The sequence below is a fragment of the Tachypleus tridentatus genome, chromosome 13 (genome assembly GCF_004210375.1).
Source record: "Tachypleus tridentatus isolate NWPU-2018 chromosome 13, ASM421037v1, whole genome shotgun sequence".
Lineage (NCBI taxonomy): Eukaryota > Metazoa > Arthropoda > Merostomata > Xiphosura > Limulidae > Tachypleus > Tachypleus tridentatus.
Window position 1 is genome coordinate 103,241,561 of NC_134837.1, and position 12,921 is coordinate 103,254,481.

At 33.0% G+C, this 12,921-nt stretch overlaps 1 protein-coding gene across 1 annotated transcript in view; it reads left to right on the top strand.

Moving 5' to 3' along the window:
- LOC143239143 (cholecystokinin receptor-like) overlaps nucleotides 1-12,921 on the top strand; it is a 74,253-nt gene that overhangs the window by 58,014 nt on the left and 3,318 nt on the right. The window contains exon 3 of the mRNA XM_076479991.1: nucleotides 2,048-2,248. Within this exon, the coding sequence (XP_076336106.1) occupies nucleotides 2,048-2,248 (201 nt within the window). The remainder of the gene's footprint in view (nucleotides 1-2,047; nucleotides 2,249-12,921) is intronic.

The following is a 12,921-nucleotide window of genomic DNA, read 5'->3' on the forward strand; positions in this document are numbered from 1 at the left end:
AATTAATATTCGTAGATGACTTCATTATAAAAAAACTTGGACATAAATTTAGAAATAAATCAGTGAATCTGAAGTGTGATTTTACTTAAGTGTTGTGTTTGTTTACATAAGTATTTACTAATTTACCTTCTTTTCAAACCGGTCAAAAATGTTTACTCAAGTTTGTTACTGGGTTAAGTTCATTAGTATACGTTAAAAATATAATGAAACTTAAAATTCTGAGAATTGTTTGTGGGAATTCTAAAAATGTTCAAACTTGTAAAGTGAGTGAAAGCAATTTCAACAATCATAAACTAAGTATACAAAATAGTGGTTAGTCTTTCCGTGTGATAGATACATACTTAGTAGCCACTTTATAAGGTACAGTGCAGACTGTAGTTCGTGAAATCCCAGAAGATGAGCAGTTTCTGAGATGCTGGAACCGCCATGTCTGGCACCAACAATCATTACACTGTCAAAGTTGCTTGGATCATGCGTATTCCCCATTCTAATGTTTGGTCGGAGAACAAGTAATCCTCTTCACCATGTCTGCATGCTTTATATGTTGAGTTGTAGCCACATATTTCGCTGTTTGGTTATTTGCTTTAAAGAGCGGGTGTACCTAATAAAGTGGCCAATGAGTATATATATATATATACGATTGTATATTAAACATCCGATGCTATTTACCACTAGAGTTGGTAAATATTTTATTAATACTTAACTTGTGTTTAGTAAATCCTAAGATTTACTTGACAATTGTATATTCTACAATTAAGCTACATTAAGACCCTGTTTCTTTATCTTATCATGGTTAAAGTTTTTTATTGAGAGATTAAGTCAATAAAACGCCGAAGTTTTACCTGCTGATTAACTACCTAGTATGAAAATAACATACAGAACAGGGAAACCAACTGATTCACCAAATTCGCAAACCATGGAAAGTTTCTTAGGCTCTTTGTCGCTTCAACAAATACGTCGCTAAAGTCTCACGCTTTACCACCTGCTAAAATCATCAAGCAATTGGTTAAAAAGATCTATTCTAACGTATAACATTGTTGCATGTCAGCTTTCTGTCTCAGTTCTCTAACAGCGACAAAAATCAGGATTGGTCTGGTATCATGTGCATCTTTCTATATGTGAATTAATATATGTCTGCTTGCATACGAGATATATATTCAGGAGAAAATAATGCAGTAATAATCCTTGTTTTTATTTGCTAATATTCCTCCAACTGGTTTTTAACTTTCTCAGAAGCATCATATGCCGAGCATGACCAAGTGGTTAGCTTGCCGGAGTATAGATTTGCAGGTCCAATGTTTAGGTTCCGTTACTATAAGGCCTGGCATGGCCAGGTGGTTAAGGCACACGACTCGTAATCCGAGGGTCGCAGGCTCGAATCATAGTCGTACCAAATATGCTCGCCCTTTCAGCCGTGGAGGTGTTATAATGTGACGGTCAATCCCACTATTCGTTGGTAAAAGAGTAGCACAAGAGTTGGGGTGGGTGGTGATTACTAGCTGCCTTCCTCTAGTCTTACATTGCTAAATTAGGGACGGCTAGCGCAAATAGCCCTCTTGTAAGTTTGCCCGAAGTTCAAAACAAACCAAACCGTTACTATAAAATAGAAGCGAACTCTGTTTTTTTGGGATTACATTTAACTACCACGGTGTGCAGTTAGAATTAATATTACAGCTCACTATTTTGTCAGACAAAACTAGCCCTAAAGTTGGTGGTGGGTGTTGTGGACTAGCTGTATAAATTTTAAGATAATAAATAATATAATACATTATTCGTTAATTATATTTAAAGAAGAATTGAACTTTGACTAATCTGTTTTAAATTCAGTGTATCCTCATTATTTTTACGTCGTTTAAATTTCAGTTCGTAACTTATTTCAACCTATTTTTCTTGTTTCCATTTTTTCAACGCGTAAATTGTAACTTAGCCCTTAATTCCTCGTCTTTGCTATATAATTGTTTAAAAACTTTCATTTTTATACAAATTGTTAATATAGATGTATGTATATATTTTTTTCTTCTCTCTCTCTCTCTCTTTTTTTTTTCAGCCGTTTCCGTTAGCGTTAGTGCTTGGACTCTGGTGGCCATGTCAGTTGAACGCTACTACGCCATCTGTCACCCGCTTAAGTCACGAGAATGGCAGACTCTTTCTCACGCCAATCGGATGATTTGGATTATGTGGGCTGTTTCATTTATTTGTATGTTGCCTATAGCAGTTCTAAGTGAGCTGCAGCCTATTCGAGACAGTGGTAAGTCAAAGTGAGATCGTAGTTACAAAATTGTTGTTTTTTGTATAAATCAGTATTTTTTTAATATTTGATGTCAGAAATATAGGTTTAGTTTAGTACAAAGCTACACAATGAGATACACGAGTTGCATTTACTGCGGGGATCAAATCCAGAATTTTAAAATCGTAACCTATCTTCCATTGAACTTCTTGCAGATTAGTTCAGTAGTACCGTACAGGATAATAAAAACGCAAAATATTTATTTCATTCTTAAAGAGCTAAAGCAAAAATACTCTACTGAAAATTGTATATTTTAGATTTCTTATTTAAACAATAAGACGTATGACAACTTTGGCAAAACCGTTAATATGTTTCGTTAAGTATTTAAGCGTACTCTTAGATAACCCAGGAATCTGGGTTACAATTTCGTTTCAATTTGGCTGACTGTCATTTTCATTATTGATCTTTAAAGATACTGTTTGTATTTCGTAATTTAGCGTTTAAACTACGAATTATTACTACGTTATGTGTATTTACGTCACACCAGTTTGTATGGGATAACGAAATGTTTTATAATTAACTAAACTCGTACTAGTGTCTGTTTGTTTTTTAATAAGATTTCATATCTAGAACTTATGGTGGAAAAACGAAGTGAATTCCTGTGGCACTTATTAAAAAAGGTGGTACTTAATAGTAGATATCGCGTTTCTTTGTTTTTTGAATTTCGTGCGAAGCTATTCGAGGGCTATCTGCTCTAGCCGTCCCTGATTAAGCAGTGTAAGACTAGAGGGAAGGCAGCTAGTCATCACCACCCACCGCCAACTCTTGGGCTACTCTTTTACCAACGAATAATAGGATTGGCACCACATTATAACATCTCCACGGGTGAAAGGGTGAGCATATTTGGTGCGACGGGGATTCGAATTCGCGATCTTAAGATTACGAGTCGAACGCCTTAATCCACCTGGGCATGCCGGGCCAGTAAAGATCGTGATGAAATAAAATGGTGACTATTAAAATTGACTCTTTAAAACCACCTTTAAAATGACTGGGTATTAGCAATGACTATTTCACAGTATTAGCTGAGAAAATATAATGCTTATTTGCTTATAAAACCGCATGCGTAGCTTGATATGTGTTCATAGAGTAAATAAAAATTTCACTCTTTCAACGAATTTTTATTAAAGTAAGCAAATTACTTTTACAGACAAATGTGAACAAGTGATGAACCTTATTGCTTTAATTTGTTTCAGAAAACTCTTTCGTCTGAGGTCTCAATTATTCTTTTCTTGTTCCGGAAAAGATACCAGTACACAACTCTGTGCATATGATTAGATTTGAGGTTGGTAGAGTTCCTGATGAGTAATAAATTCGAATGAGGTGTTGGCGCACCCTACGCTTGATGTTGCTGGCTCTCAAAAGTGTGCCTAATAAAAAGAAAACAAACAAACAAATATTAAAAGATACATTTACGATAAATTCAGTAATATAAAAAGTTTTAATGTACCAAAAGTGTAGGAACAAGAAAGTCAAAACTACAAACCACTGTAATTATGTTAGTCTGAGCAAAACTAGGATTGTTTTTTTTATTTTAAAAAGCTCAATGTTTGTTGCTTTGACTTTTTTATTTCAATACATTTTGCAGCAGTAAAACTTTATATATAACTCTGGCTAGCTAGATTATGCAAATATTGATCCCTTCTTGCGTTTATAAAATTCTAAATTTTTCATTATACTTGTCGTATAATACTTAGGGTGTATTATATGGAACTTATCTTTTAATACCAAGGTGGAGGGATATTGTATGACATTATTTTATTCTATGGAATATATTGCATACTGCCCATGTGGTGTGTAATATATGGAGCCTATTGTGTAATATTCAGGTAGTGTAAGGACTTTATTGTACAGTGTCTTGGTAAGGTGTATTTAAGTTTATTAACTTGTATCTAACAAAAATTTAAATAATTTAGAGCTTCAAGCTACGTTTCTGTAATTATTTAAGTTCATTGTTTGATGTTCAAATTTAGATTAAAATATCTTAAAATTCCTCACAAAATACTATTAAAAACCTCTAAGATTCAAACTCGCAAACAAGATTTGAAGATAATTCGAGATCTTGATACAACATTTTTTTATAAAAATAATTGATAAATAAAAATTGCGAATTTTATTTTCAAGCTTATGGCTGCACAATATATTATCTTCACCACATTTGCCGCAGAGATCAAATACAGAATAATTTAGCTTTATAAAGATATCTGTTTTTGAATTTCGCGCAAAGCTATATGTGGGCTATCTGCGCTAGCCGTCCCTAATTTAGCAGTGTAAGACTAAAAAGAAGCAGCTAGTCATCACCACCAACCGCCAACTCTTTTACCAACGAATAGTGGGATTGACCTAACATTATTACGTCCCCACCCCTGAAAGGGCGAGCATATTTGATGCGAGGGGGATTCGAGCCCGCGATCCTCAGATTACGAGTCAACGCCTTAATCCACCTGGCCATGCCGAGCCTGTTTATAGAGAAGCTAGTTTTGATGTGGGCTAAATTTAAAGTTTTTACTGCAAAACTGTTTGTACAAAGTATCTTCAATGTTACATAAAAACAAACCTAGATTATCAAAGTCAGTGTTGTAAAGTATTTTGTTTCTAATTAAGTATAAAGCTGCACGATGGGTTATCTGTGCTCTCCTGTTACGGCTATTGAGGAAGAACATAAGAAAAGTAGGACTCAGTTTTATAAGATACAGTTACTCAATTTAGGTTTTAATGAATGTTGTATCTAGATTTAACGTTCGGGCATTTCCTTGGAATTTTCTATGCATAACACGAAGTTACGTCAACAGAAACTCATTAAACTGTTGAGAAAAGTACTTTTTACTTCTCTATAATACCAAGAGAGAGAAAAAAGTTATATATATATATATATTTATTCATAGCTACTCATCTTTAAACAAGATATTTTTATTCTTTCTCTCACTTTACCTAGCATATTGTTTGTTTGTTTGCTTCTGAATTTCGCGCAAAGTTAAACAAGTGCTGTCTGCACTAGCCGTCCCTTGTTTAGCAGTGTAAGACTAGAGGGAAGGCAGCCAGTCATCACCACACACCGTCAACTCTTGGGCTACTCTTTTACCAATGAATATTGGGAATAATCGTCACATTATAATGCTCTCACGGCTAAAAGGGTGAATATGTTTGGTGAGACAGAGATTCAAACTCGCGATCCTCAGATTATGAGTCGAGCGTCTTAACCACCTGGCCTTGCCGGGCCACCTACCATATAAAATTTGCTTTCTCACAATACATAAAATATTCCCTTTTCCCTAGCTGTTACTGTTTGTTACCGCAGTGATCAGTTGGTCACCTTGTGATTTGTTTTAATAGTGTTTTCTCTATAAAGCATACCTAAACAAGATTTAAATGTTATCCCAAGCTGTAACGTGAAACGTACTCTCTTTATGAAAAAAAAATACAAAACTACACTCTGTATAAACAATAATCTTTATAATGCAATTAGAGTTGAAATAAAACCAGAGATAAGCCAAATGAAATATCCAACAGAAACACTGTTTACACATCACGTAGCTTTTACTATTTCACTTAAACAAGACTCCGTGTTTTCAAGAACTTCTGCACAACACCATGTAGAATGACTACGAGAAAAAGTAAAAAGCATGAGTGTAACCATAACCAGATTGGCAATTTTCGCGTCTCATTCTGAACCTGAAGATGTGCAAAACGTTTTAAAGCCTGATAATGAATTAGTTTCGCTACGTTTACTCGCATGTTGCATATGTTTGTATAAGACTAATATCAAAAACTATAGTGAATATGAGATATTATGTATCCGTCTTATCCCTTATCAAATTTTGGGTTCTCTACGAAAACCAGAGGCTATTTATTTCGTAATATAATTGTTTTTCCTACACGATACTAAATTCCATTACTGTATAAAAAGACCCAAAAGCTTGTTTATCAAGCAATTTGCTCTAACTTGAAAACAAAAGTACTTAAATCGCTAACTTATTTTAGGTACTTTTATCCTATTCTGCGTACATGTTAAATGACGAAGCATTCTCTTTTATCGAAATAAACGCTCAATTTTATAAAATAGTTGCTAAATTTGGTTTTTAGTGAATGTCCTTTCTGAGTTTAACGTTCCTAATTACTACCATTGTGCTTGTAGACAAAGATATATGGCAAAAACGTTATTTCAAACACTCGCACAAAATAGAATTACTTTAAATTAATTCTGTTCGATCTCATTAAAGCAGTCACTGAGGTATTTTCTATTGATAAACAAATACAGATATAACTTAAAAAAAATATAATTAAAAATTAACATCAGAGCACTTAACTGAAAAAGAACTTTTAAAAACATGGGACAATTCAAAATGAAGAAGCCAGTTTTGATAGAGGCAAAATTTTTACTGCAAATCGGTTTGTAAAAAATTACCTCCAATGTTACGTAAAAGAAAATCTAAATTTTCGAGGTCAGTTTCATGAAGAACATAATTTTGTTTGTTTCTAATTAAGCACAAAGCTACACAATGGGCTATCTGTGCTTCCTCTGCCCACCATGGGTATCGAAAAAGGACATAAAAAACACACGTTAGACACATGATACAAATTCAATGGCAGTAAACCTTTATCTATAAACAAACAAGCTATAATTTCGAAAACAGGACAACATACTTTTCATAAATTGTAAAATTTTGCTACCCTTCTCGAATTTTTGGAAACTGTGATTACTTCTCATCAATACTTTTGAAAAGTTTACCTATTTTATCATTAAAGTAAAATTATTTTCAAAGTGATAACTAATATTACATATTAGAGTTAGACTTTCCAGGGTAAATAGAGAAATGGAGAATTCAGTCATTAAAAATGAATACAAAAGGTATTTGTGACGAGATCAACAGATTAGATACAATTGCACAATAAGAATACGAAATATCGATTGAGTATTACTGAACTGATAAAATCAAAACATTGATAACTAATCACAATAAAGATTATTACCCACTAGAAACACAAAATGACAACTGAGGTACTGCACAGTTAAGTCAAAACACAAGTTAATTTTATTATAATCGAACATGTTGCTCGGTTCCATAATTTACCGTGATGGTATAATACTCTTGTCTATAATGAACTGTGATGGTATTACATTTTTTCCATAATGAACACTGCTGGCATAACACTCTTGTTACGTTTTACCAACTCCATCTTCCCATATTTTGTCTTCTTCTTGGATATTGTGTTCTTACATTCATATTGACAAAGTCGTTGCGATGGAAAAATATCCTTCTACCAAAATATTATATTTTTCAGTGAAAGAAAATATTAATACATTACAGAGGTAAGAAAATGTATTTACGCTTCCATCATATTCTTGTTCTAGGATACTCTGTCACTTCCATAATTGTTTTTATCTTTAGCTCAAAGCTGTATAATGGGTTCACTTCTCTGTGTAAATTTTCCAATTATCAGCTTTCAAGGTTACCGCTTATTACCGGAGATCATTTCTGATTTTTTTTCCCTTAACGCAGTACCTCATGGGGATCTTGTCGGATTTTCTAATAATAACACTGAGCAATGTGCTATATATTTAAGTTTATTGTCGTATAAAAACGGAAGTAACAACTCTTAACCTACTTATCTCTCATCTTGAAACATTACAGAAAAATATTCAGGTTACAAGAAACAATAATAACGAATTTTTTTAACATGATGAACAACACATTGACTGAAAACCCAAGTACAATTTACATTGTAATATCAGAGGCCGCTATTTTTAATATCATTACTTGGTATCTAGACTCTGTGTGAAAGTGGATAACGTACTGATCTCGACTTTTATTAAGTGCGCTGTACCCTGTGTTTGTGTTTGTGTATATATAAATATATATGGTACATAACCCTTGGAAAACACATCTTTACTAGAGCATATAATGAAGCAGCTTTTGATACTATTAACAAAAATGTGATGAAGGGTAACCATAGAGTGACAATGAATTGTTGGGAATCAGTTGTTTTTTACAGGAATGGTTAATTGGAATGCTTATAAACTTAAGAAGTTGTGATAGCCACATGTACCTGCAACAAACTGGTTTTAAAATTAAAATCCTTTTTCTTCGATTTATCGTTACTATTTCATTACTCTCGCTCTTAATGCTTTACTATTCTATACGTTAACATCTTTCGTTGAAAGTAATTCGCATGTAAGGTAATGTGTAAGGTAAATTTTATGTGTTCTGTTATCGCGAATGAAAGTAAATTGAATATTCGATAAATATACATCTTTAGAACACTTGTTATAAATATACATCTTTAGAACTTGTTATAAATATATTAGAACACTTGTTATAAATATACGTCTTTAGAACACTTGTTGTAAATATACGTCTTTAGAACATTTGTTGTAAATATACGTCTTTAGAACACTTGTTATAAATGTACGTCTTTAAAACACTTGTTATAAATATACGTATTTAGAACACTTGTTACAAATATACGTCTTTAGAACACTTGTTATAAATTGCAGCCCTTTAATTTACTGATAGTTTCGACGATACTTTCTGCCTCTGTTTTTCTATTATCAATATTTCTGAATTCTCTGTATTGTTTTCTCTCATTTCTCTTGTAATTTTTTCTTTCTTTGTATTTGTTACGTTTGAAGAAATTTTACGTCCTAGTCAGTTTGAATGATTATTAATTTGGTAATACAATTAAGTAAGGGGGGAAAAACTAATTGTTTACTATATTACATTAAATTTAAAATATTATTCCATTGGCTGTAATCAGGCGTTTCAGAAATAATGTTTTTAATTATTTATTTTCAAATTGCATGTACCCTTTGAATGGACTTTTGCAAACGCTGCCAGCGAAATGAAAGTTAACAAGCTCTTCCCTTTAATGGCGGTTACTTTTCAGGTAATAAATCGTGATATCTATTAAACAATTTCAATTTATGATCTATTGGGTTGTGAGAATGTTACTTTGAACTTCGATTAAAAATTTCCGTAAGCAATTCATGCAGCGAGCAAAAAATATTGACGATTGCTTAGAGAAGCCTATTGAACTGCTGCTCGTATAATATTAATGAGTACAGATTGTTTTGGAATTCACAATTAATTTCTCAGTTTTCGACAGATAATGAATATACAGCCAAATTATATGAACCATGATCTGAGTTCAGCAACGTCAGGCATACAAGGGAGAGAGTTTTTGTTGTAGATTGATTTGGCCATCATAAAATGTGTGTACCGTTCTGTGATTGGATAAGGAAACTTTCAAATAATCAAATACTAACGAAATCAGGAAATAAAAAAAAATGCTGATATTAGGCTAAAAACGAAACAAGTTTTCATTACTTTCACAATTAAGTGATATCCGTAACAAAGGTTTGTTTTTGAATTTCGCACAAAGCTACTCGAGGGCTAGCTGTGCTAGCCGTCCCTAATTTAGCAGTGTAAGACTAGGGGGAAGACAGCTAGTCATCACCACCCACCGCCAACTCTGGGGCTACTCTTTTAACAACAAATAGTGGGATTGACGGTAACATTATAACGCCCCCACGGCTGAAAGGGCGAGTATGTTTGGCGCGACGGGGATGTGAACTCACGACCCTCAGATTACGAGTCGCACGCCTTAACACGTTTGGCCATGCCGGGCCCCGTAACAAAGGTCATTTCGTAGTATATTCTGGAAAATCACCTTTGATTAATACAAGAAAAGTGAATAAGAAAGTGTTTCTCACATCAAAAGATAGAAAACGTTAAACCACATCCATGGAAATATCTCGCAAATAATTTTTATTGGTATTTTTAAGAAAAATTGGTTTCAAGACCACTCTCCAAGCCAATACGGATAAATAAAAGAATGAAATTAATGGTAAGCGTCATTGTGATAAAGCTGAGCATATCTCGTGATACTGTTGAGAAGAAAACAAACAAAAATGTGAAGCTTACAAAGTTTAAAAGCTTGTCAACATCTCAACTGTTATGATTGTTTTAAGAAAAATGGACATAGAATCTGACATCACTATAAAACCTTTGCTATACACAGAATACAATATGTGGAATATAAGTCTTGTGTTTTAACAGCTATGAGTGTGTATTTGTGTGTTTTCTTATAGCAAAGCCACTCTGTTGAGTCATGGTTGATGCGCAAACAGTCTTGATGTGTAAAAGAATATGACTGCACTACATGAAACTTATTTAAATAAACACAATTTTGAATGGAAACTGCATGCTATTTATATAATTAGAAAACATTTATTATTACAGATAAAACAATTACCTGTATTATAATTCACACAAGTTTGTGTATGAGGAATATAATTTGTGTTGTTGTGAAATAACAAACGTTTGTCTTAATTTACAACACCACTATTTTAAGTGAACTTCTCAAGTATCTTTGAACTTAAACGGTTTGCTTGAACGCAGCTTTAGAAACCTTTATTTGTGGGGCTTAAATTATGTTTGTAAGTGTGTGTCTTAAGAATTTTCTCTCCATCGTTCTTAGAGACTTCTAAAAATGAAAGTCGCGATGTCAGGCAATATTTTGTAATCATGGCCATCAACCTAAACACGGACCCGAAGTTACCATCAACCTAAGCACGGACCCGAAATAGCCATCAACCTAAGCACGGACTCGAAATGCCCATCATCCTAAGCACAGACCCGAAATGGCCACCCAAAATGACCATCAACCTAAGCACGGACCCGAAATGGCCATCAACCTAAACACGAACCCGAAATGCCCATCATCCTAAGCACAGACTTGAAATGGCCATCCACCTAAGCACGGACCCGATATGACCATCAACCTTAGCACGGACCCGAAATGGCCATCAACCTAAGCACGGACCCGAAATGGCCATCAACCTAAGCACGGACCCGAAATGACCATCAACCTTAGCACAGACCCGAAATAGCCATCAACTTATGCACGGACCCAAAATGGTCTTTTAATTACTTTATTAGAAATTTATAAATGATCTATTGACTTTACACTTTCCATAGTATAGTCTGTACACATTACTTCGAAATAATGTTCTTTCTAAGACTCTTCTGAATTCTTATGCATTTTGCGAAAAACGTTGAAAAAGAAAACCAATTTTCCCCTTTTGCTTGTTAAGGTAACTTTCTGTTAGCAAACAATTTTAGTGGATCCTTATCCGTTCATTATAAGTTACAGGCTTCCACAAAAAAGGTACATAAAGCGATTATAGAAGGAAAGTGCATTCGACAATGATTCCTTGTCATATATTTTTCATGCGAAACGACTGAAGGTTAAAACTTTTAATATTTTATCCACATTCATTATTTGTTTCTGACTCCATCTTTTTGGTCATTTTAAGAACGATCGTATGAGAAGTACTTTTAGATAATTAATCTTCTTAAATTAGATGTGTGTACTTGACTTCGAAGTTCTTTGACAGATTCTGGCTGAACTCAATAGGATGATGCTTAGAAAATTATGAAGTAAATGCATTAATCTTAAAAGCAAATATGTTGAGAAGTGACTTCTAGTTGCCCACATTCTCAACACTATTAGCTTATGTTAATGGTTGGGCTATAGAAGATAAACTATCATATCTTTTAAACAGCTCATTCAATAAACCAATTTGTTGTTGTTGTTGTTAGTTTTCAGTACAAAGTTACACAATGGACAACCTGCATTCAATCCACTAGAGAATAAACTAATTGCTAGTCATTATGTTAAACGTTAATAATTGTTAAAATAAACATGAAAATTTAACACTCATACCAGTGTTACTAACAGAGTGAATTTTTTTCAATTTTCTAAATATGAATTTAATGGTGGTCACACAATTATATTTGTTGTCATTCGTGTTAAATGTACGTTTTGGAACTACATAGAGAAAAAATGTTCAATTCAGTGTTCTAGTTTTTTTGTGTTTTTAACACAATAAGTTTACGGATATAAAGAAACTAAAATAGTGGATTCAATTCATTGTGGTGAACAGAGTTCAGGTACCCCACAGCGTAAGTTTGCGCTACAAAATACACAGAAACAATTACAGGAGCAAAGTTAAAAAAATCCACTGCTAGGAAATTATTCAAAAGCCTCGATTCGAAAGTAATATTCTAATATTTGATGAGGTCATATTAAAATCTCTGAAAATAAAGTTTGCCCGAACAGATTTTTAAAATACGTAATTCTGACTAAATAAATAAACAATTGATTGTTTCCATCGAAAACCTGAACAGAAGAATCCGATTCACTAAGAAATAGACATAGATCATAAACAAAAGACGTATAGTTTTAAATGCTAATTATTTTTGTTACTTTTCTTGTTATTATTCAATCGGTTATTTCAGGAAAAGTTTTATAACAAGTTACTCTGGACATTAACAACTATTCGTTGGTAGCTGCCTTCCCTCTTTTCTGCTAAAATGTATTTTATTCAAAACAAAACAAACAAACCTATATTAGACTCCTATTATTTTCAAATATAATAGATAATACACTCTAACTATTATTTTCTAACTACTACTGTATTTTATTTTTCTTAATTCTAAAACTCTTATTTTATTTTTTTTCCTATATAATAGACTCTAACTATTATTTTCTAATGTATTTTATGTTTCCTATATAATAGACTCTAACTATTATTTTATAATGTATTTTATTTTTCCTATATAATAGACTCTAAC